General features: G+C 42.9%; 1 protein-coding gene across 5 annotated transcripts in view; it reads left to right on the forward strand.

Moving 5' to 3' along the window:
* Positions 1–25,559, forward strand: part of PATJ (PATJ crumbs cell polarity complex component) — a 238,175-nt gene that overhangs the window by 137,519 nt on the left and 75,097 nt on the right. For all 5 annotated transcript variants that reach the window (XM_090047201.1, XM_090047198.1, XM_090047196.1 and 2 more), the window contains 2 exons: positions 320–516; positions 15,522–15,613. In XM_090047201.1, coding sequence (XP_089903327.1) covers positions 320–516; positions 15,522–15,613 — 289 coding nt within the window. The remainder of the gene's footprint in view (positions 1–319; positions 517–15,521; positions 15,614–25,559) is intronic.

Raw genomic sequence — 25,559 nt, forward strand, 5'->3', positions numbered from 1 at the left:
AATATGAGGACTCCGGATGGATCATTTACATTAAGGATTGAACCTAGGATATTTATATGTAACAGGCCAGGCATGTTCTATAGCTCAGAGACTATAGCATACTCATCACTTTCTAGATATAGATTATCCATAGGAGGGGGTGGAGGGGAAGAAGAGAATATAATCCTGGATCTCATGGCAAACTTTATTTATGACCTATTCTGGGATTACCCCAGATGTCATAGATTAAATGAGTCAATGATTTTGAGAAGTGATGATGTGTAGCATATCTCTGTGTATTCTTAGATAATTTATTTTGTATCTATTTACCCTTCTGTAGAGAAAATCAGGCAAAGATATGCTGATCTGCCAGGAGAATTGCACATTATCGAGCTTGAAAAAGATAAGAATGGGCTTGGACTCAGCCTTGCTGGTAACAAGGACAGGTCTCGTATGAGCATCTTTGTGGTTGGCATCAATCCCAGTGGCCCAGCAGGGAGAGATGGAAGAATGCATATTGGTGATGAACTTTTAGAGGTAAGTATTCTTTCTGACTGTATAATGGGTTGGTATGGAGAGAGGGGAGCCCAGGATCCTGTGGGTTAGACCTTAAATGAACATTTGGGGCCAGTGCCTAGAATTTTATTAGCTCATGACAAGTGAAGAGAACTGCCCTTTGAGTGGGCAAGTATGTTTCCAAAGAAACAAAAATCACCGACTACTGAAAATTGGGTGTCTGGTCAGGGAGGTCTGTGCTGATAACTCTGTTCATAAACTGTGCTTAGCAAGACACCCCTGAAAGAGGAGGAAGAAATAGAAACTTCCTCTTTATGCTGTTTCCCAGGAAAATGTATGCTTTACACGTAAAATAAGGTCCATTTTGCTTTTCGTGGTTGACAACCATTCCCCCAGTTCTCTGGCTAAAAACAAAATACAGTGCTATGTTGTTGTCCATTTTGATCAGTTATCATTTAAAATTGCCACTTTTTTCCATAGTCATATTGAACACCAGTTATTCCACAAAACAGGAACTTTTACCAAAAATGCACTATTTCATCTCTGCGCTCTCCTCTTCGCCAACACTTTTTTTTCCATTTTGCACCATCCCATTTGATGTTTGACTGCCGAAGAGCAGCATTGATTGCCAAAGTGTTCTGTTCTTCCTGCAGCATTTCCCACATCATGGCTGCTCCACAGGTTTGAAAAATCATTCAACCTTGTGGATTTTTCCCTTGTCGCTGAAGAGTAGGTGTGGGTTGACCTCATGAACTCAGTGAGAGGTCATTTTATACTTTCAACAAGTTTCTGTGGTGCTTGGGTACTAAGTAGTGTATTTTCTAATGTTTCTTAGCCTGAAAAAGAGGACTAACTTCTAGGGAATGTCTTGAGCCCATGGATTATCTAAAGCTAAATTGTATCTCTGTCCCTTATGAAAGTGTAGCAGATAAATTGCCCCTTTCTCTACATTAATGTTGTTTTACTTGCTAAGAATGAAAGATCAGTTGAACTAGATTGGTATATCTTAAGCATGTACCACTTCAAACATAGGGACACAGAAATAGATCAGGTATTTGACTGGTGATATGTGGTGAAGATAACTTTGGGTATAATCAGAATGAATCTTATAGGACCTTTGTTCAATCAGCAAGAGGTAGAGAGATTCCAGTATCTTCCAAATTATTCCCTGAATCACATAATGTCTTTAATCAGTGGTAGGGCTGCCCATGAGGGATGAAAGAAGTCTGGTTAATTTTGTAAATATTTTTTACTTTTAAACTTTCATGTGTGTTTTTTTTCTTTTTTGGGGAAGGACGGGGTGAGGGGAGAATCTGTATGTCAATGACTGCATGTATGAGAGGTTTAAAATACTCAGGGTAGCCCTAATTCTACACCCAATGAAGTCAGAGAGAACTCCCATTTCCTACAGTACAAGAAAGCCATTATTTGCAGTTTCTGAAATGTCACCCTACAAATGAACAAACTGTGTCTACTGAGCAGTAAGTGATTGCCACCTTTCATTTATCTTTAGGATCAAATGAAACATAAGCCACTATTGGCCAAAATTTACGCTCTGAATTACTTGTGTGAAATGATATAGTTGTCTTATTCTAGTTCCGGATGAGCCAATAGTCATTGCACCAATGCATCTTGAATAACAAAAGGAGCCAATCGTGCATTGATCTGTTCGTGTTCATACAGACTCCCAATTATTCAAAGCAGTTGATGAGGCTTAACTTATTGGCCTTTTTTAAAAGACCCCCATGTTGTGTATATGTACTTGAAGTAAACATGCATTGAAATGGCACTAACAGACCATGTTATTAAAAGTTTCAGGAGCATAAAAATTAGAGGTCCTCATGCTATGAGGTGTAAACTGATGACTACCACGCATGGCATGGACCTTCGTAGTTGATATGGTGTGACTTTTGTTGTGCACCACAAAACCCTATGTTTAAAAAAACCAACAACCTTAAGTTTGTAAACTTAAGGACTACAAATTCCAGGAACACAAATTAAAATGGCCTTTGTAACAGCAGTGTAGCTTCCTTGTGTATATGCGTTAGACAGTCTTTAATTAAATGTTCTCTCACTATTTTTTCCTGAAGGATCTCTGTCTCATTCAGTGGGCATAATAGACAGTGCTTAATTAATGAACAGGTTATTCAGTATTTTGTCTTATCCTTATGATGTGTGTGTGGTTTAGGCCTACTTACTACCTGCTGTTCCAAATTTCTTCTGATGATAGAATTTCCTCATGGTGGTACTTATCATTGTCATATCCAAGGGCTTCACAAACATAATTGAGGCATAGACTGTCTGTGATTTCCCACACTGGGTATTTATTTGCAGCAACTCTCTACTTTTAAGTAACTCGTGACCATTATCTCCATTCCATTATACAAAAGTGTACAGGACTAAGGAAGCGCACTTAAAACATGTACATCATCCTTCATCTTGCCTGCCCGTGATAACATCTCAACTGCAAACTTACATGATAAATACAACTTCCTAAATAATTTCAAACTTCTGCAAATAGCCATTTTGTGTCCTTAAAACAAAAATAAAATGAAAACAAAACTGTGAGAGCACAGACAAGATGTAGCATTTTGTGTCTTTTCACTGTCAAGTTCATGGAAATTCAAACTGAAGAAAACAGGGAAGCAGACTTAAGTTGTTTTCCTCCCGTAGCTCTTACTCTTTCTCCTTTGAGCAACGTTGCAGTATTCCCAAAGCACACACTCACTCGTTCACCTTTTGAATTATACTGAGTGGGATCTACCTTCACTTGTCCTGCAGTCACGTATTTGGCTTGCTGTTCTAAAACATCATCATATTTCCCAAATTTTACAACCTTTTAACCTTTAAGCACCAAATGTAATTTAAGGGTGTGGACAGATATAACACTTAAACCTCTATTGTCCAGACTTACAAATCAGTTTAGAATGGTTTAAACTGGTTCTCTGCGAACTAGGTCGTTGTTATGTGCAGACACCCAACTTTCCATGACTAGTGTGGGTTAGTCCTCCAGGCATCCTATACCGCGGTACTCCTCAACCCAACCTTTACAAGGCTACTGGCTCCTCTGATAGCTCTCAACCTCTGTTGCTGGCACTTGATTGCAGAAATCCCTGGCTTGGGCCACTGGGAGCAGTTGCCTGCCACTTTTAAAGAACTGGTCAAATTCTTTCCTTTGGTGGCATTGGGACAGGGTTTTATGTATGCCAGGCTCATTTGGAGTGGAAGGTGGCCTTGGGGATGGGGGTGTGCCTGGGAGACTGGGGGCTTGGGGGGCGCTGCCCAAGGATTCCACTGCCATCAATGGAAGGAAACTGGCCAGCTTTTTTAAAGCAGCAGAGCCCCCAGCTACCAGGCACACAGAAGCAGGCATCCAGGCAGCTTCCCCAACCTGGCTACGCCCTCCACCCTTGCTCCTACCCTACCTGCCTGGTATACAGTTTCCATTAATTGCAGTAAATTAATGAGTGGCTTGGAGGAAAGCGCTTTTTAAAACCACAAAAGCTCTGGAACTTCTGGAGCCCCCAGCTCCTGGGAACCCAGATGCAGGGTCTAGGTAGACCCCCAGCCCTATACACACATCTAGGCACTCCCAGTCAGTGAACTACCACCCAGATTTTAGCAAAGTGCAGGAATGGGTCTTTATTGAACTTGGAGAAGGGGGAGCAGAAAATTACAATTGGACTGCCTCTACTTAAAACTCTTAACTGTGTACACACAGACAATTGTGAGCCAGTTTCCAATCAGTGACTTTATTGAAATGGTTCACATGTTATATCTGTCCACGCCTTAATGCTGTTCTTTTATTTATCTGCCATTAAACCTAGAGACCATACTTGCTTCCCACCTAACTGTTGACAGTCCCAAGACTCTGGGATGCAATACATGCTATAAGCCTGAAATGAGATATAGTGGATTTTGTGAGGTATATCACATTCACCTCCATTATATGATCACATGCAGCTCAGGTAGAATTTGCAACTTTTGCCAGAGGCCCTTCCAGATTGCTTCATATCACAGTCACATGCCTATCAAGCTGCTTTAGCTTACTCCCTCCACCTCTTATTACAACTGTGCTAACACACTGAATGCAGATAGCGTAGAATGGTGCTGCAGCTATTCCCATCGGATATTGCCAGCTTTTAGGGTGGCAGAGTTCAGGTTGTCGGGGTGTGTAAGTTAATGCTTTGATTCCTTGTTTTCCTGTGGTTTGAATTTTACTGATTGGGTGTTCTGAACAGGCATAGGATACCACTGGGCATCTTCAACCCTGCCTTCTCAAAGGGTTTTATTATTGAACTCATTACTCATCTTCCAGCTACTAACTTCTGCCACAAAGGAAGAAGGGATCTATAGAGTAGTCTCCTTTCCTGCAAGTTCCTGATTCATCCCCAGAGTAGATCCAGTCAGTTCACTAAAACAGGGATCCTATGAAGGGGGAAAGGTAATGACATTTTTTCCCCTCAGAGTATCTTTGGACTTGCGTGTCCATGTACATTGTTGAGAAAACATAAATGCCGGTGGAGTGGCTTTATTCCTCTCCTCTTACTGTCCATGAAGGAAAATTATTTAGACAATGTTCTCTTTACATAAGAAAGATCTCTTGTTCTCTTTGCATAAGAAAGATGCCTGAATTACTTGAGTAGAATTATTGTTAGAAAAAGCAATTGGGATTCGACTGTTTGCTGTACTGTTAATTATTGGCTTCCAGATTCTCGAATATTCTTGCCTTCCCTTGTTGTCCTTGGAATGTTATTGATTACTGAAAATGGCCTAGAAGGTTAGATGATTGCTTTTCTTGAGGGCCATGCCATATAGCTACTTCATACTAGAAACCTGCACTCCTTGTGGAAAAGGGTAATTGCTAATTTCCATAGTCAGTACATAGAATGTGAATTTCCCTAAAGTACATCTGGACGGCTGCTCCTGATGACAATAAATTTATTTTTATGCCATGTTGTCATAGTTCAGAAGCCACACGGGCAGCTTTTATGGTATATTGAATTAATATAATTACAATTATATTAATTACTTTAATTACAATTTAATATTAAGAACAAGATGCAAATAAACATGAATTATGCTGCATCAATGCATCAGGTGTATGAGCCACTTGTTAATTTAAACACTTTCTTATAAATGAACCACCCAGTCAAAAGAGTGATGTCAGTTCTGTCTTAACAGCTGTCTTTTCTTTTGTTTTGGATATTCTGTTCTCAGTTTGTTCACTCACTGTACTGTGTGTGTGTGTGTGTGTGTGTGTGTGTGTGTGTGTGTGTGTGTGTGTGTGTGTGTGTGTGTGTGCGCGCACGCGTGTGTGTGTGAAGATCCATACTTAAAGTTAGTCAGGGTTCTGCCAGCAGCAGTAGCCCACTAGGGAGATAATGGTTTCCAGACATGAAAATTGAAGGACCTTAACCAGGACAGAATGTTGTCTTGGTTGGGTGATCCCAAGGGTGTGATTTCCTTTGCCTATAATTCTACATTGACAGGCTGGTCATATTCTCAGTGCCATTTGCTGAAGGAAGTGGTAGAAGAGTAAGGGCTAAGAGTTTAAAAAAAAAAAAAAGGTAATTTCATTAACTTTTTAGGTGTATGCAAGGCAATATGATTTTAATCTAGCGGTTTGCAAAGCGGTTGTTGCAGCAGGTGTATACAGTGTGCACTCTTCTACACTCCATGCCACCCGCAAAACAAAGTATGACACCTCAGTATACAAGATGTGGTTGTAGATATTTTTGCTGTCTCTGGAACTTATGTTCTTTATTCACAAATGTGACAAACACCACAGATGCCACATGCATGATTTAGAAGAATATTCTGACAAAGGATACAATGAGGTGGGAAGACTTCAGTTAAGTTACTTTTCTCTTTCCTTTTCCCATTTTATTTCTTCCTTCATGTATTTTCCTTTATCTTGTGAATCATGGTGCTATGTATTTTGTACAGACCAATTTTTCAAACCTCTGCAAGGAGAGTTTCTGTTCCATTATGAAAGATCTAGCTAATTAGCAAAACATTATACTTCCTTGGTCACACAGGACCTACCACAAATAGATTTGAAGGATAAAGACCACAGAAAGGCATTTCACCATATGACTCAGTGTTTTCTAACTTTAACTTTAGATCCTTTAACAAGTACCAAACTTTTCTTGTATTTAATAATATATATAGATAGATATGGCTATAGATATATATCTATCTGTTGAACATTGCCTATGGCAGAACATGGTCCCTCCTCCAAAGGAATGACAGAACTTGGAAGGGGTTTGGGGTCAGCAGCATTCCCCCTGACCCCAGAACTCAACAAACACAAAACCTTGAAGGGGAGGCACAGGGTAGGGAGCTTTTGACCTGGCACCCTACTTGTAGAGGTCCAGTGTCAAAACCAGAGGGTTCTCCATATAGGAACTGGACAGCTGAGTGATCCTGGACCCAGCATCTGTCTGATAGAGCTGTGGGCCAGGAGGCAGCTGCTGTGCTGTGAGGAAAGGAGAGCCAGTTTGCCGTTTGGGGGGAGATTCAGGTCGGGAGGCATTGCTGCAGTGGGTGTCAAAGATACCCTTGGGCCCCAGGGCCATGATTCCTCCCTCAAGGCCCATGGGGCCAACACTTGGGGTCATGTCAGGCAGCTGACCCAAGTTTGGGGGCTGCCTATCTCTGCCAAGGCTACCTCTCAGGGTAGCCCCAAACCCCGCCTGAAATCACAGTTCCAGGGCAGCCCCAGACCTGCTCCATCCCACCTCAAGGTCAGTCCCCCACAGTAGGAGCTGGGGCCTCTGGGCTCTGCTGCCAGAAGCTGCCCCAGTGACCCTTTGGCCCAGTGGGCTGGTGGGCTGCATTTCCCCGCTGTTTTGAGCACTCCTGCACTGTTCAGGACTGACTTAGAGCTGCTTGAGGGGGCGGGGGGATCAAGACACATGGGGGTAGTGAACTGGGCCTGGAAGAGGTATGGTGTCCCTGTCAGCCCTAATATTAGGTCTCATGCAGCCCAGAACTGCTCCACTTCCCCACTGCTGCTCCCCAGAGTGGGCACCACCAGATGATTTCTAGCCTGCTCAGACCAGGAAGGTTGGAAGGGTTTGGTGGCTCCTACCCACCATCTCCTGTCCTGGCACCCCTTTCCTCCCAGCATCCCACATTCAGGGCACAGTAGGGGAATGTTCTCCCACAGCTGGCATCCTGGGCACCCCCTTGGGTTCCCCTGTGGTACCCCCATTCCTTTTCCCCCCAGGAAAGAGTCCCCAGAGTGGGGCTTGCCATGCTGTATGAGGCTGGGTGCAGTCTGCCCCACCGCTCCTTCCCAGGAGGGCTATATGTTCCCTGCGGGAGCCAATGCTGATACCTGTCAGGGGTGTCATAGGTGGACCCCATGTAGGGTCATTAACTAGGGTTGCCATATTTCCAGTTTCAAAAAAGAGGGCACCAGTTTTGGGAAGAGGAGGGGTATGTGACTGGCAGGGCAGTGATAGGTCTATGCCCTACCTCTGCCCCTCTCTCCCAAGCCACAGCACCCCCAGCCCTGCTGTTGCCCCTCACTCCTGACCCATAGTACCCTGCTCCCCAGATCATGCTGATATCCCTTACTCCCAACCTGTAGCCCCCTGTGCCCTCCAGCCCTGTTGCCCACATAGCCCCCTGCTGCCCCTGAAGAATCCCGCCTCCCCACCCTGCTGCAGATGCACACACACATGCACGCACCTCTGCCTGCATCTGCCGTTGCCTGTGCACAGCGTATGATGCCCCGTGCCCCCTCCCCCAAGCCCCAAGCAGCTCCTTGCTAGGGTAAGCCAGGAAGTGCCGGGAAAGCAGAGGCAGAGAAAAATCCTGGACGTTTCCTAATATTTTGAAAAACCTCCCGGATGGAGATGGGAGGACCCAAAAAGAGAACATGTCTGGGAAAACCTGGGCATATGGTAACCCTACATTAACTCCCTATCCTGCCGTTTCCACTCTCGCAGCTTTACTGTGCTGTGTGGTGTCTCCTCCAAACAGCAGGTGGCTATCTGGAGCCCCCGGTCATGTGGCTCACAAGCCCAGATGTAAGCACCCCCTGGCCTGTCCCTTTCCCTTATATGTCACAATTCGTTCCTCATCCTGGTTTTGTAGCCCCTAGCACCAGGAGTCCACCATGTGTGGCCTGAGCTCAGAGGGTGTAACCTGAGTTTCTTCTCTTCTTCTCTTCATTTTGCCAGTGCCTTGTATGCACATCTCTCATGGTTTTTGCTTCCCCGCCGGTCAGCAGCATGCAGTGGGGCCACCAGGGCCCCTTTGCCAATCAGTGGCCGGGAAGCAAAAAACAGTTTTTGCTTCCCCGGCAATCAGTGGTAAATGACCTGGCCAACAGGGCCCTTCCGCCAGTCAGGGCTGGGTGGGGTAAGCAGTAAAATGAAAAAAATGTAAGGAGCTGCTGCAGGGGGGAATTCCTCTGTGATTTACAGAGATCCCTGCTCATGTACTCTGCAGGTGTTCAGCTTCCTGTCCTGGATCTGCCATGCTGGCCACTGCGTGCTGGCCTTCCACACACAGATGTGGAGCCTGCAGACAAAGGTGGGGGTTGCTTAGCTTTCAGGAGTTGAGGTGGGATGGAGCAGGTCTGGGGCTGCCCTGGAACTGATTTCAGGCGGGGGTTTGGGGCTACCCTGAGAGGTTGTCTGTGGTGTGAAAATCAGAGTCACCAAGCACCCACTGGACTTCATCCATGGATTGGATCAGAGGGGTGGGGAAAAGCACTGTTGGGGTGCTTGCTAGCCTATCCATGTGTGCAACCCAAGAGTCACCCTGGCAGGGAAAGTTGAGCAGCTGAGACAAGGGATCGATCCCATGCAGGAATCTTTCCATTACATGTGTCCCTTTCCTGGACAGGGAGGAAGGTCTGGGGGTTTTTTTTGCAAAGGACTGTTTTTTTGTCTCATTCCTGCTCCACTGTAACTCCAGCAGTTATTGGACGTACCTGTGTGCTATCTTCTGTCCCTGATCTGGGGGCACTCTGTCAAAACTGCTGTTTACCCTTTAGCCTGAGGGGCTCAATAAATGTTAGCGATGCCTTTCCACTGCTCTGTGGGGAGGAGGAGCTGTTTACGCATAAGTGCTTGAGGTATCTGTGCTTAAACTCCGCTCTGCCCTGAAGTACTGAGAGCAAATAGCAAGAATGGGTCAATTGCCTGGCTTTATAATCCCATTAAATAGGAAATGCTATTTAGGGGGGGAGGAGGGGAGGAAGACCTGGTGCCTTGGGTGGGATCCAGGCTTCAGCAGGGGAGGGTGGGGATGCGGGGGGAAGCAGGCGATTCATTCGCCTGAGAGAAGGTGATGACCACAGGGAGTGGCCTGTGGCGGTTTCAGCGTTTCTTTTGCCGCTCTTTGTCCTCCCTTCCCTGCTCTGGGGGCTCCACGTTTTCCCCAGGGCCTATGGGCTGCATGAAACTGGGGCAGACCTTACCATCATGGATTGCATGGCATCTGACTTGTCAGGAGAAGTATAGGGAAGACTGGCTGCGGGTTGTATTAGTGACCGCTGCCCTGCTGTTGAAGAGTTGGTACGGTGCATTGGCATGTGAGAGCACTTGCTCCAGAACAGCCGTGGCCCCTGTGTAGGGAGTGGTGTCCCACAGCCTCCTACTTTTCCAGCGGAGTCCCTGTGGGTGACTTCTCCAGAACAGTCCTGGTCCTATGGATATATGGGAAGTGTCGACTGCCCTGTTCATGGTGAGGAAGTGGGACGACAGATCCATTTAAATAGCATCTTTGGTCTGCAGCCCATCAACAGCTTTGTAGCATCAGGCACGCGGTAATAATGCCTCTTCATCAGTATGGTCTTGGCAAGACACTGTGACCAGTTTCTATTGTGCCCTGCATGCCCATCTGCTGAGTGATGCATTTGAAGACGTCTCTTATTTGATGTCCTATCTGGAGCTGGTGCTAGGTGTCCTTCTCACCCCAGATGGCAGTGAGATCCTGCAGATTCAAATTATCTCCTACTCATCAAAATGGAAATGGAATATTTAAGGCTTTATCCTTTCTCTAGGTGAAAGTAATTTTTGAATGCGTTAGGCAAAACCAGAAAAATTTTTGGTTCAACGTTCAGATCTAACCAAAATCTCAAGCAATCGCTTTGGAGAATGGAAGATGAAGAGAGTTGATATTATGGATTGTAGATACCCAAAACACGAAATACAGTTTTCTTTTATTTTTATTTTATTCCACACAAAAGCCTTTGGATGTAGTAAGAAAGTGGAGTGCTGTTAAAATATTTCAGGCAAGCTTTTTGTTAATTTTCACCCACCTACATATGTGGCTGTTATTCTTATTTTCTTTACAGCTGTATAGAGCTCAGCAGCCTCACCTGATAAGCCTTAGTTGGCTTCATTCACCCTTGAATCTGATGTCGTCTCTCCCTCTTCCCCCAAATCGTAGAATGTTTTAATATTTGTAACTGTGCTTCATGATTACCTAGCCAGGGATGTGATTTTCCCCAACTCAGGCAATTTCTCTAATTCATTACTAGGAGACGAAACAAAGACTGGCTTGAGATGCACCTCATAGACTAAACAGTAAAGTACAAAGACCCTGCTGAAATTCAGGGAAAATTACCCTTGACTTCAGTAAATTCTGGATAAGGCCATAAATCCATAAAAACAAGAAGACCAATTTCAGATTTAAATATTACTACATTTCAACAGCTTGCCTGTGACTGAAGGACTATATGATAAACTTTTAAAAAATTAAAAACACCACCTCTCCCCACCCCACCCCCAAGTTCACTGCACTGTTAGACCACTTCAGAAAGCACACTATGGGGTGTTACTGCTGAGTGCAAACAAGCATGGGTTGCTGACGCAATATGACCCAACGTGAGCCTGATGGGATCTGGTAATGTTTATTATGACATTGTAACCTACAACACTGCAATCCGATGCTGTATCCGTCCAGGGTTACCTTCGAGTGCTCTTTGTGCCCTGATTGTCTGTTTGGTTACATCTGTAGAGCATTTTCTGCAGTTAATGTAACTTCTAAACTGGCCTATATTAATATCTATTTAGACTCTTTTTTCTTTTAAAGAGGAATCTTTCTGTAGTAATACTTGAGCCCTGCATTAAAAGAAAATAATCAATCTTTAATCTGGAAAACCATGAATGACTGGTGCCTCTCAAGACTGGGGGGCACTGTGGTGGTGGGTAGGGGGCCGCCTGCAGCCACCACTGGCAGCAATAGCAGTGAGCGGTGGGTGTGGGCGGGTGGTAACTGCCCACAGAAGCCGGTGGCGGCTTTGGCAGCAGCCAGTCTCGGGGGGCGAGGGGGGCACATGCCCTCCCCATGTTTTCCCTATGCCTCGCCTATGTGGAAAACCAACCCGTTACTTTGGGGTTTGATTCCCACAACATAGAGTAAACAACCTGCTGATTTTTGTGGCTCTGATGTGGTCCCTGATTTAAGTGGTAGTCTTTGGAAATCTAGATGTATACCGTGGTATCCGAGGAGCTGTGGAAAAAAAACAAAACTGAAATTTTCTTTTAAGAAGAGGCTCTGATCTTTAAAAAAAAAAAAAAAAAAAAAAAGAAGAAGAAGAAGAAAAGCAAAGAAAAGTAAAAGTGTAATATGGTCTGTAATGGTAGAATAACTATGCAGGACAACAAAAAAGCTTTAAGGCAATGCATTACTGTAATCAAATTTTCATTTTTCTGTAATTACTTAATTATAACTTATAGCCCAACTCACAGCTAATTACATTTTAGACTATTTGATACATTTGTTGAATAGGATTAATTTAGCCAGTGTAAAGACTATAAATTCTGATCTAAGTAGGCAGCTGTTTAGAAAAATTGATGGCAATTTAACTAAATCTAAACGATTTGAAAAACATGTAATATTCCTAGTGAATAGGTTATTTTTACATTAAGAGAAATAAAGCCAGCAAATATAGTGCAAATTTAGTTTGAATTCTGTATTTTGTCTAAGTGTTCACTTTTTGCCAAATTCCTATCTAGTACTTTTTGATTAAAGAAGTATGCTGTAGCTTACCACCTCCAGAACTATAAACCCTGAAAGCTGACAATGACAAACAGTAGGTTACAGCTTTCAACTTTGGGTAGTGTCCTCAGTGCCTGATCTTTTCACATTCTCACCAAGGCTGTTCCTGGTTCTCTGTCTTGACAGGAGTGTACAGATTGATAGGCCATGTTAGATGAATTGACCTCATTTTGAGCTTTCTAATGAGTATGTGTAACCAGTTTGTTGCCTTTTTTGATGTTCTTGTATTGGTGAACTACTCCTGCGAGGAATTACTGTTGGTGTTAAAAATGTGAATTTTATTTCGAGTGTGAATTTAAGTGTTATGTAACATCAGTTGGGGGGGAAAAAAGGGAAAACGAGAGAGCAGAGTACATATGAAGTATTCAGTTTTTTCAGGATTTTCAGTTTTGGAAAGGCACATACCTGTTAGAGGAGGAAAATGTAAGCCAATCTGATTTAGAAGCATTTATAATGAAAACTTTGGAAGGAAGAGGGAAGAAGACCAGATTGTATTTTATCTAGCACCTTGTTTGAAGCTGGACATCTACAGGATCATATCATCCATCTCCTGGTTGTCAGTACATGATGGGTCCTTGCAGTACATTATCAAGTGCTTTGTCCAGAATAGTTTTAAATGTGCAAAGGAATGGGACTGCCATTGGAGTCTTCCACAGCCTAGTACATCTCCTTGCCCATAAGCTAGACCTAATCTTCATTGCATATTTTTTCTTCCTTAAATTCATTACGGCAGTTTTTGCTATCTTCTCTAATTTCCACAGTATCTGATCAGCTCAGTGCTCTGACACACTTATCCTCTCTGAGTAGGGAAGCAGTACAGAGAGAGCACTGAGGCACAAAGGATGGAAACATATCGCCTGACATCTCATTGGTGCTGCCATTTTTTTCTATGGTGCTGCCATTTTTTTTTCACCCAGTGAAGCAGATCAGCTATGTCATGATGCATCGCAGCACAGCTGATTTGCTTCATTTGGCAGTTTCTGTTTCCAGCCATAGAGACCAAGTCACTTGTTCAAGTCAGTACAGGAAATCTGTAGCAGAACAGGAAATGGCATTGAGATCTTGTGCTCAACACTAGTACCATAAGCACTGTGCCAGCCTGTCTGTAGTTGCATGCCTTCTACCATTACAAAGAATTCCTCTCCATCTCTGAAATACCTGTAGACAGTTTATTATGTTGCTTCAGAGCCCCAGCTGTCACATAACCAAGACCCATCTATTTAGCTCCTGTAATCTTTCTTCATAACTTGGTCTCTCCAGTCCTTTAAATCAGTTTTGTTGTGTTCCTTGGCCTCTGTTTTTTTTAGGGTGCATATATACTTGTGTGCACTAATACTGCTGCAGTCTCACTGGAGTGCATGTATGTCTGAATACTAAACTTGCCTGTTAAATAAATGGGTCAGCAGAATCTTTTAAATATTTCATGAAGAAGAGAAAACATTTCAAGTATTGTCATTATTCTGGCATTTTGTATTAGGTAACATTCCCTTCATCTTGATTACCATGAAAACAGCCAGACAGCTATATTGTCCTCAGTAAAGACGAGGTAGCTAAGTGTGACTCTGCTGGGTAGAAGCATCTTTTTGTGAAACTTGCTTGACTTGTCATATTCCTACAAATAGGAAAGGAATTCAGATGCTTTAGAAAAAATAACTCGACCTGGTAATGGTAATGGCATTTGGGTGGCTTTTGTCAAAGAAAACCTTTAAATAGAAAGTGTTTGTCTCTCGATTTTCAAAGGCTCTTGTCATATTGGGATTTGTAATTGTACAGGATAGCCTTTATGTACATTTGAGCATACTGCGTTTCCTTAGCAAAGGGATACCCTGTTTTCCATAACTACAGAGAAGAGTAAAACTGAGAAAATAAGCAATGTGCCTGTGCCTCTCATTCTGCTGTTTTGTCTTCCTTCAAAAAAATTAAAACAAAGTTGGCCCTTTTCCTGTTCATTTTTGTCATCCTTTCCCATCACTTTTGTCTCTTTCTGCTGGAGAAAGAGATGTGGCTAGCAAGTGCTCTAGGGACTAAGTGTGGCCTTGAGGCACAGTTAAGGAGCAGCTCTCTTCACAAAATTGAACAAAGAATTAAAAGCTGTCATAGGTGCCATGTTTAGATAATTTCTCTTTAGATTGTTCTTTTTTTAGAATGAGCAAAAAATGATCCTTTAAACCATACTCATTATTTTCCTTAAACATATGAGAGGCGAATAAACATTTTCTCTCTCAAATTGACAGTGATGGAAATAGACACTTGTGTAGGGCATACAGACAAAGCTAAGTTAAATCTGAGGCTGTTTTTTCCTTGCACAAAGCAAACCTTAAAGTTAATTGTCAGAGAGCATTACACTATTAATAGAATATCCTTTTTTCTTTGAAAATAGCATAGTGACTAACATGTTGAAAATTTAATTTTTAGTGAGCTTTAAAGCTGCAATTTTGTGGTCTGTCTTGAAGCCATAATGAAAAATAGAGTAGTCTTCAAATTAATTCAGTTTTTTTGTCTTTTCTTTCCATAAAGGAAATAAAAAAGCTAAATTAGCACTAAAGTGTTACTTCTGAATTCAGGGTCACATCTTGTCCTCCTTTTGTGCATGAACTGATGACAGGATAATAGCCTTGACTGTCCAAAACAAAATTGAATTTTGAGAGAGAGAGCACTGAGAGGTTAGCATTGCTTATTTTCTCCTGTGCACTTTTTCATACACTGTCTTAGTACAGCACACTTGTGCCTGAAATAGACTTGCGTGGAATACCAATACATCTCACTGAAAGGATGGTGATAATATAATGCTCAATTCTGATACAGCTAAGGTCCTTGTAACTGATGGGATTTATATTTCATATGCCCCATGCTTTTTTTCTATCACTTAATCATCATTCAGCTGTAGTTTTCTTTGAAGTGCTGGATAACACAGTGTAAGTACCAAACAATGCATATTTATTCTGTTTTAAATTGATTTTTGTATGAACTGGTTGTCTTCATTTTTCTTTAAACAGATAAACAATCAGATATTGTATGGAAGAAGCCATCAGAATGCCTCTGCAATAATTAAGACCTCCCCATCAAAGGTCAAGTTGGTTTTCATTCGGTAAGAACAGTCCTCATCAACTTATTTCATTGTATTTGGGTTTATCCATGAATAGTCTCATTTGTAACGGTGCTGAGCTTCTTTATTTCTCTCAATATAATATTTACAGAGATTACTTGTAGGTAGAAATAGGGAGGCACCTGCACAGAATACAGAATTGCAGTACTGAAGAGACAGTCGTTTGAGGAATGACAAGCAAGTGAGGAGTTGCAAAGCTTCTTGATGGACATGAGAAGGATAGTTTCTAAAAAGGGTTTTGGGATGATAGTAAACTCAATGCTTTTCAGCAGGAAGAGCAGAAAATTGCAATTGTGGACAACGACGTCTTCCTCCTCAGCATATAGTCATTCTGGTTTCCGATTCCATTCAGCCCAATATGAATCTGAAGATTCGATGCTGATTTGGAGAATCAGTGATTCAGCCATAGACACAGCTTTAAATGTTTTTTCTGCATACCTCAAGGTACCAGGCGTGTCTTGTGAGCACTGAGATAGTAGGGTGGATGGAACATCCCACAGGAGCGCAGGAGAGCCGCTGCACACTCGGCAGTGGACCTGGAAGTGGGCACTTCCGGGTCCACCACCAAGCATGTAGGGGACCCCCCCCAGCTACAGGGGGACCCCAGGTGCTCCCCCAGACCTAGGAGGCAACAGTTGCCAAGCTGGGGGAAGGGGGAAGAGTCCCCCACGTGCTCCACGGTAGACCCGGAAGTGGACTGGAATTGCTGTTGGTCCACTTCTGAGTCCGCCTCTGAGCATGCTGAGAACCACCCCCTCCCCCCCACGCTTTTGTGGGATGCTTCATCCTCCCCACCATGTCAGTGTTCACAAGTCACCTGGTACCTTAAGATATGTAGAAAAAACATTTAAAGCTGTGTCTATATCCAAATATCCACATCTTTCTGAACTGATTTCGAGGGTTTTGATTAAATTTGGAGAGACTAAAGGGTCTCCTGATTCAATTTGGATTTGGAGATTCCGCTGCCAAATTGGGCCGAATCTTTGCTGAATCGAATCGGTGACCTAAGCTTCGCACAGCCCTAATGGAAAGCATTAGGGTCTGGGTACTCTACCACTCCCTGGTGGCATTTTAGCAGCACTGCAGTCCTTAAAACGAAGTGGGAAATTATTTTGGGTGGAGGGCCGCTTAATTAGTTTTGGTGAGCTGTCAAGGGCGGTATGGGTAGCCTCTCCCCTTGATGGTTGCCCCACCCTCTTGTTGACATCTTGGGACTCCAAGTCCCACCCCTAACCCCTGACCTTTGCCACTGGAAGTCCCTCTCCTTGCCCCCCTTGGGAGGGGAATGCCTGAAGCTGTGTGCTGGCCAGGCTGTGCCCTTCTGCCCGCAAGAGTGAGAGTGAGGCACAGTAGGTTATGTTTGGGGTACAGGGGTGTACACATGGGTGCCTCATTCCCACCCTCATGGGTAGAAGGGCTGGGCAGGGCACAACTTGTTGGTGGGAGCCACAGGCCAGATGAAAGTGCTTGACAGGCTGGATCTACCCCACGGACCATATTTTGTCTGCCCCTGCCCTAAAAGGTGAGGCTTCTACATAAACCCTTTAGCAGTGCATGTGCAGTCACCTCTGTCCAGAGACCATTGAACCAGTTCCCAATCAGTGACATTCTTGAAATGGCTGTTATGTCTGTCCACACCCTGAGGAGGAAATGTATTGAGACGCCTTCATTTCCTCCACCACAGCTGCAAGGCTAATATACTAGAGCTGCCTTCTTACAACACTGGGGGGAAGGTGTCTGCTTTTATATTTAGAGTAAAGTCTTCCCCTTGCACACAGTTCTGTCCATATGTACTTGAATATTCTAGAGTGATCAACTCAGGACAAATAGATCTGGTCTGCTGTAGCTTGCTTTGTTCACATGTCCTTGCCAGGTAATTTTGAGCTCTTGAAGCCCAGGCATGTTGTATGTAATTTTGCATTCTTAGCTTAATATTCAGCTTATTCATGAGCACTGTAGTAATCTAGATATGAACATACAACATAAGTGTGTACATATGCTCATGTACCTGTATCAGGTACAGTATACACAAATATGATGGAAGAGCTAGACTAGCGCAATGAAGAATGAGTTGCTATACTTGGCAGCGCAGAGTATACAAGAGAGATTAATGATCTTGCCTGCAGCTCCTGTGTTACTTTCTCCAGCTATTGAAAATTAAATGTCATGTACAACAACTCACTCTCCATTACTTAATTGCATGTGGAAAATGTCTGGTGTGAAAGCTCCAGAGGCTAAAGCAGAATATATGAGACAAACCCGGAACTAGATTTAGTTCTGACTGTCAGACCACACCATAGGAGAGTGGATTGCTTGTGCCACATTGCATTGATCAGATACATTTGTCTTTTGAGTTCTGTAATTAAAAATATAGCAAAGCTTATAATGAAGGCAGCTCACTTGCTGCAGAGTCATTTTAGATATGAATATCTGTACCACATGGTTTGGATCACACCTGAGAAATTTCATCTATTAAAGGTAATGTAAATTCTTGCCTAAATCTCCTTTTTTTTCTAGTTCTAGTCATCTGTGATTAAACCCATCGGATTAGGAAGAAGGTGTTTTTTATAAGTAATAGTTTATTTACTATGTGTACTAGATAGGGAAGATTGTAGCCATTGAATTTGCTCCATCAAAGTCTCTTGGGCTGGAAAAAGTGTTGTTGTAAAATGTTGTTTTTCAAGTTGAAAAGGCGTGTGATTTCAGAAGAACATGGGTTTTGTCAGTGCTCCATGCTTTGTACTATTGTATATTGACAAACAACGTATCTGTCCACTTGACCTGAACACCCTTTCAAATATTAATGAAGACAGGTGTTCTCCAGCGGTGAAGTGCTATAAGCAACCAAAGCACCATCTGCTGTGACCGGGGCTGTAATAGAAGGGAAAAATGAATCCTGGACCAAACCTATATCTAGATAGGCAGCTGTCCTGCTAGTAAACCATTTCCTTTCCTCATCAAAAGGAAATGGTTGAAACTTGAAGCCTTCTTAAATGCTAGTTCACACATGAAAATGTAAAAGTTTTTAAACAAAATGTTAGGAGCCCAATGCACTATCAGAGTGGTGCATCTTTCTTTAAAACCCGCCTCTTCAAAAAACAAACTAACCAATCTGCCTCCTTAGAAATAATCCCACAAACCTTTTTTCCAGTTTAGTGCTTACCTTTTCTTATTTAGTCTCTAAATTCTTTGACTGTGTAGCATATCTGATATGATTAGTCAACCCTAAATTGTGACAGGCTGTACAATTTACAAAACTTGTGGGGCTAACAGAGTTTTAAAAGTGCGGGTTTTGATCACTTCCTTTGAAAAATGTATTTAAAACTGTAATATTGAAATGGAAGCATTGAAATACAATGGATCTCTCTGGTGTGATGCTAGCTATAACAACATTGAGTTATAGGAGTAGTGCTAGTTATTGAGTGGTGCTATAGCAACGTTCTTAAACCTTCAAACAGCTTTCCAGTCTGCCTACATAAGGGCTTTTCCAGCTGAAAAAATTAGTGGTGACAGTGTTAGTGATTGTGAACTGTGCTGATGGGTTTGCTGCTTGGATGATTTCAGATATGTACACTCACCTCCAAGGAGCAAGAGGGAATAGAATATCATAACATTTATTATGTTTTGAAAGCTGGGAAGAGTGAGTCGTTAAAAGAGAAGAATTTTACCCATAAAGTTTCTCCTGCAAAGAGTTTCTGGATCTGTCTTTATTAGAGGAGAAAGTTAGGACCAAGGATTAGGAAAGATCCACTAGAATACTGACTTAAAAGCAAATCTCTTACTGGAAGAGCAGATGAAAACATTGCATGATTTCCTGTGGATAGATTCCTGTGATCTGATACTGTATAATATATCTGCATCCCCAGGAGTGATGATCCATAGCAAGGGAATAAATTCAAGTGGAACCAGCTGAAGGAGTGGCTAGTGTTAGACAGCCCTCCAAGCATGAGCCCCAGCTAGTTCTTCCCTTTACTGTGGCCCCAGATTTGATGTAGGCAGTTCTTTCCTGAAGCTGACTTTTTTTTATCTCAGTGGGCTATTTAGTATAACCAGTGCTAAATTGTCTACTGCTTTCTGACTCTTGGAGCCATCTCTGGTAGTGAAGCCATGCTAGCTGCTCAGTTCTCAGTTTGAATCCTTACCTTTCTCTTTGTATCTTAGGGCAGGGCTGTCCAGTTGGTGACTCAAGGGCACGTACCGTTCCCACCCAGTTGCTGTTCCTCCTGTTGCTCTGGGTCTCTGGGCTTTCCTTTCAGCTTTGCCTCCTGTGCCTGCCCCAAGCGGCACAGCACATGGGAGCCCGCAGCTGGTGAGCTGTAGGGGTGCCCTGGTGGAGCAGCTCCCTGAGGGTCTGGTGCAGCAGTGGGGGAAGGGGGGGTTGCAGACCTGGATATATAGCATTTAGCAGCAGCCCATTTTTAAAGTGCTTGAAGGAGTCCAGCATGAAAAACAAATGAAAAGCAGAAAATATAGTTACCAGTTAAAATAAATTCAATTATACAAAATGCAGTAAAAATGGCACTTACTCCTGATGCCCACTTTTATTGTGCCCTGTTGTAAATACTCCCTCTTGTCCGTCTTACCCAGGTAACGTGCTGAAAAAAGAAAACAAGAGTTGTCTTGCCTATCTTCAGTGTTTTTAGCAATCTTGGCTCTTGGCATCTTAGCGGCCTTCCCTTCTCAATGAAGGATGGTGTTTAGTAAAAACCCTTTCTCCCTTTGCAGCAGGAAACAGCAGCAAGGAAAGTTGCTATTACCTATTATCACGGGTAGGGCAGAAGTGCACCATATACGCTTTTGCTAGAGAAAAATACAAGTATCTCTTGTACAAGCCTCACCCACTTCCTCCAATGCATATCACTGAAAGGATGGTGTTAGCTGAAACAATCTGGATGCTGGGGAAATTGTGATGTTGTCAACCTCTTGACTTTCACTGAGAAACTAATCCCAGTTTCAAATTTAAAATGTACTATAAAAATCTTGTTATACCTTCTAACATCCAGATAGTCTTAAAAATTGCCTTCCTACCCTTTCCTGAAATTTTTCATTGATGAAACACACTGCTGCAAATGCGTTGAAGATCATAGAAGTGCTGTTCTTTTAGAAAGTTTCTCACTCCAGTTTATGAACAGCTCTTCCACAGTAAAATTGACAATAGTCTTTTTAAAACGGTTTTCTGGCCAAACCCCAAAGTATAGGCCTTAATGTAGCACTGTTTCCCAGTGGCCTTGTTAGTTAGTTACATAAGCTTGTAATAGTGTATAAAAAGTTCAGAGTTATAATGTTACTGTATTTTTATTTCACATTCAGCACATGTTGCTGCTGCTTGGCTTTTCCTAATAACAAATCGGAAGACATTCAGCTTGTATGCAAAACTTGGAAAAAAAATCACCTGAGCATTGTAAATGGTGCGTGATCTTTCTGGGAAGCAGTGACTCAGTTCGTGCTTCCTCTGGTTTGTTTTAAATAACATTTTACCTGGATGAACATTAGCAACATGGTATTTTCTATCTGGCATGGCAGATAGGGGGTTGTCTTTTTTATTTCCATGTACCAGAGACTGTGATTGATGTTTTGACTGTGATTTTTCAAAGGAGTCCGAGGGAACAAGAACGCAAGCCTCAATGGGAAGTCAGTGGCAGTAAGGTTCCTTTGAAAGTCCCAGCCCGCGTCCTCAGTGCTAACAGTTTGTCAGGCAAACTCTTACATGTCGTTTGACAGTAGTCTTGGGAGAGAAGAGGAAATCTTACTATGATGAGTAGCTAAATATTTAATGGCGCGGGTATGAGTGGGGAAGAATGCTCTGTAGACCTTGATTCTTCAGAATGGTTTGTGCAGGCATCATTGTTTTCGTGCCTGCAGTATAAATTTAATCCTGTTAAGGATTGTAATGAAATTATATAATTAAATGTCATATTTGTATTAATAAATCCGAGTTACTTTGTTGCGAACTGTTGTTTTATGAAGATAACGTTATGATATGGCAAGTTTGACACTTTGTCTATGCTGAATTAACCTTATATAATGCACGGTCAGTGCTTTGGTGTCAGGATAATGAGATCCCAACAAATCAAAAGTGATGTGAGAGCTTGGCATCACTGCTAATTTATTAAGATTCAAACTGCCCTTTATTTTTTAAATTCTATTTTAGTATCATATTACATGATTAACTCTTAGGTCCAAAGTTTTTCTTTCATTGAAAAATGGTGTCTTATCAGGCCTTGAAACATGATGAATGCTTTAAGAATGAAGTGTTAGAGGATGTTACATATTTAAATTTCATCTGTTACAGTCTGACGTCCATCTTCCATACTGTAGTTCTTAAGGCACAGAGTCATTGTTATCTTGATGATGGAATTGGAGATTCACATGGAAGCCCACTTACCTTAGTTTCCATTTCTAAGAGATTTTGCAGAAATTATTTATGGTGATATTCAAAGGAGAGGTTCTTGCACTCTGCCTGCATGGCAGTGGGGTTAGATTGTTCAGCCATGGAGAGCTCACAGTTTTACTTACCACTTAGGTTATTATGACTGAATATTGTTAGCTCTTCACTCCCCTCCAAAAGGCCCAGTGAAAAGCACTAAATACTAAGTACTAGAAGGTCATGAATGTTTAAATGCTTTGTACTTGATTTTGTTTTAAATTACTTTTCTTTACCATTTTTATTGTGTTCTACCAAATCGATTGTATTTTAATTGGGGAATTATATTTTCTGTTTTTAATTTGTTTTTCATGCTGTACTCCTTCAGGCACTTTAAAAATGGGCTGTTGCCAAATGCTATACATCCAGGTCTGCAAGTCTCCCATGACCCCTTTCTCCTTATTCCCTTTTGTTTTAAAAACCTCTGCCTTGCCACCTCCTAGTTGTTATACCTACTTGTGAACAAGTCCATATGTTCAGGAAGCTAGAGTATTCAGTGTCTTTCCAGACTTTTGTGAAGCACTCTGCAGGATGGATTAAATGTTAATTTTAAATAGTTGTCAAAAATCCATTCACAGCTAGTTAAGGATAGACTGGAAAAGGGGGAAGTAAAATAACATTTCCAACATCAACAGAAGCTTTCTCCGTAGTTACCATACCGAGTTGAGGTATAGGAAATCCCGGGCCTTCTGAATTAAACGTTCTCCTGGGGTTCACGCAAAATGTTCTGTGTACCTCTGCAATATTTACTGTTGCTTCTGCTGTTTTCTTCCCAAGGAACTAGAGTAAGAAAATGAAGGTAGGGAAAGGGGAGATCTAGGCTCTACTTTTTATACATTGTGAACATGCCGGCAGACCCAGGATCTGGATTTGTTTGTCAGCAATCTGCGCAACTTCCTCAACCCATTACCAATGACTGAAATCCTTGTGAGGCGATACTTCTCTGGGCAGGAACTATTTAGTTATCTGCCTCTAGATCAGTGAGGATCAACCTTTTCGGTGAGTGGCCACAACTTAAGGCACACACCCCTTCCCAAGTACCAGTCCTATCCCCTTCCTTTGACCAATCCACTACTCTGCTTTCTTCTCCCTGGCCTATCTACCACTGTTACATGCTTCCTCCTGGATCTGCTACGTGCTTCATCAGGGGTGGACAATTATTTGGACGGAGGGCCGCTTACTGAGTTTTGGCAAGCCATCGAGAGCTGCATGACAGGCAGCCAGGGGCAGATGAATATTAATTTTCTAAATTTTTTTAGGAGCCCCATGGGCCAGATAGAATGGCCTGGTGGGCTGCATTTTGCCTACCCCTGTACTACACAGAGACTACCCATGCATGTCACTTGTGGCTCATGGGCTGCAGGTTAACAGTCTCTGCTCTACATCTTAACCTACTTTGAGAGATACCATGAGACTACTTATTAGTTTATTGTTCATAGTTCTTGGTGCCTTTTTTATTCCCAAAAGGGAAAAGCACTTCTATGAAATGGGTCTTTTAGGTGTTCAAGTGAGTAGCATAGTCTAAATGTCCAAAATGCTATCATTTTGCCTAGAATTGCAATTGGGTTTTAACCACTACGGAGTTAAGAGAGATTCCTTGGCTACTTAAGAGGGAACTTGAAAATACCCATAAAGGAAGACAGATCTGAAGGCAAGACCTTAAAAATATGTAAGGTCAGTGGGTAAAAGCCCCTAGCTGAGGCTGGCTCATGTTTTCATGTCCAAAAAGTAACTTTCTAGAAAGCTTTCAAAGTTGCCTGGAAAATTCCTCCAGAATATCACTACAGCATTCTGATAGGGAGAGCCACAGCATCTTCTTCTTGTGCTTATATTCTTTTCCGCTCCCATGTAATACATATTTTACCTGAGCTAATTACAATACTTACTAATAATAGTAATATTATATACAAGGAATCTGTCTGATACAGAAGCAAAACCTAAATCACTGAGGATAAAGGGAGGGGAAGAGGCAATGGTGGAGTGTCTGGGGGGGAAGCCTGGTGAGGCTCCAACTGCATTCAGACTGGTGTGAGGGTCCGAGCTGGGTGTAGGCCGTTCAGGACTTATCAGGTCTCTGCTGCTTCTCTTGTCTTGCCTCCTGCTTCCCTTGATCTTCTACACTAAATGAGGCTCTGATTTTCGCAGTCTTGTGAGTGCAGTACGATACTGGCTTCAACTAGCATAATCAGTCAGTACTCTTATTTCTAACTAAAGTGAAAATGTTAGTTTTGAAATTCAGCCCGGAGAGTAGAAACAATAAACATGTTAATGGGAATCCTTCCACCCAAAAGTGATTCATGCCATGTGGGTCCATCACATCACTGAAATGCAGCCATCTTTAGGATACAAGCTCAAGCTCAAGAATCAGGTAGACAGTTTCCTCACAGTTTTGTACCCAAGTTATTTAGGATAAGTTGGATGTGACTATAGAGCAAAATGATGAGATGGTAACCATTTTTGCATAATGAAAAGAAACTCAGGACAGATGTAACCAAATACACTTAAAGGCAGGGAGGAGATTTATGACTCAGGAACTAACATAACATTCATATGTCTGCTCCTTTACTGGTGAATGGAGTTGAACCTCTGTAACTTTAAGCCTATGTCATTCAGGTTACTGTGATTTTACTTCACTTATACTAGTAGAGGAATGGACATATGAAACAGCTGTGTCAGTTCATGGTGACCCCACAGTAAATCAGTATAGGTATTTCACCTGTCCACACACACTCTTAGTTTTTGAAGTCTTATCTGAAGGACTAGCACCATGTGTAAATTGCATGCAAGTTACTTTGACTTTGAAAAAACAGAAGCCTGTTTTGACCTTGAAAAGATTTGACCATGTGCTTCTAAGGGGTATTTGTACTAGTCTCTACTGCTGGGGTGGGCAAAATATAGCCAGTGGGATAGATCTGGTCTTCCAAATGATTCTGCTTCTCTGAACGAGAATTATATCCTGCCCTCAGCTGCCCTGGCTTTTGGGGCCCCTTGCCCTTCTCCTTTCCTCATGCCAGCGGCAGCAGCCACTCGCCTTCCCTCCCCAGCCTGTCTGCCCTGCTCTGCTCCTCAGTCCCAGTGTATGCTCAGAAGTAAGGGGCTCTGAGTTCCTGGCCAGGCTTTTGCCTGGTGAGACTTGTCTGCACACCCCTCCGACCCTGCACCTGGTGAGTTAAAGCTCAGGTAAGGTTCTCCCCGCTGGCAGAGGAGCGGGTACCGGGAGCCACAGGTTATCTGGGCTGTACTGGGCGCGGGCACTGGTGCAGCACTGTGTTCCCACATGCTGCTTCAGGCTGCACCAGTGTGGCAGCTGGCACGGCTCCTGCCTGATCCCGAGTCCCCAGCACATGGCTGGATTGGGCAGAAGCCACAGCAGCTGCACCCATGTGGCCTGAGCCAGCTCATGGAAACACAGTGCATCGCTGACCTGGCTGCATGCCGGGGACTCGAGGCACAGGAGGGGCCTCAGGGAGAAGGGGGGAACAAAGGTTAGGATCTCCTGACCCT

This window comes from Crocodylus siamensis, chromosome 5 (assembly GCF_052110815.1).
Source record: "Crocodylus siamensis isolate JL-2025a chromosome 5, ASM5211081v1, whole genome shotgun sequence".
NCBI lineage: Eukaryota > Metazoa > Chordata > Crocodylia > Crocodylidae > Crocodylus > Crocodylus siamensis.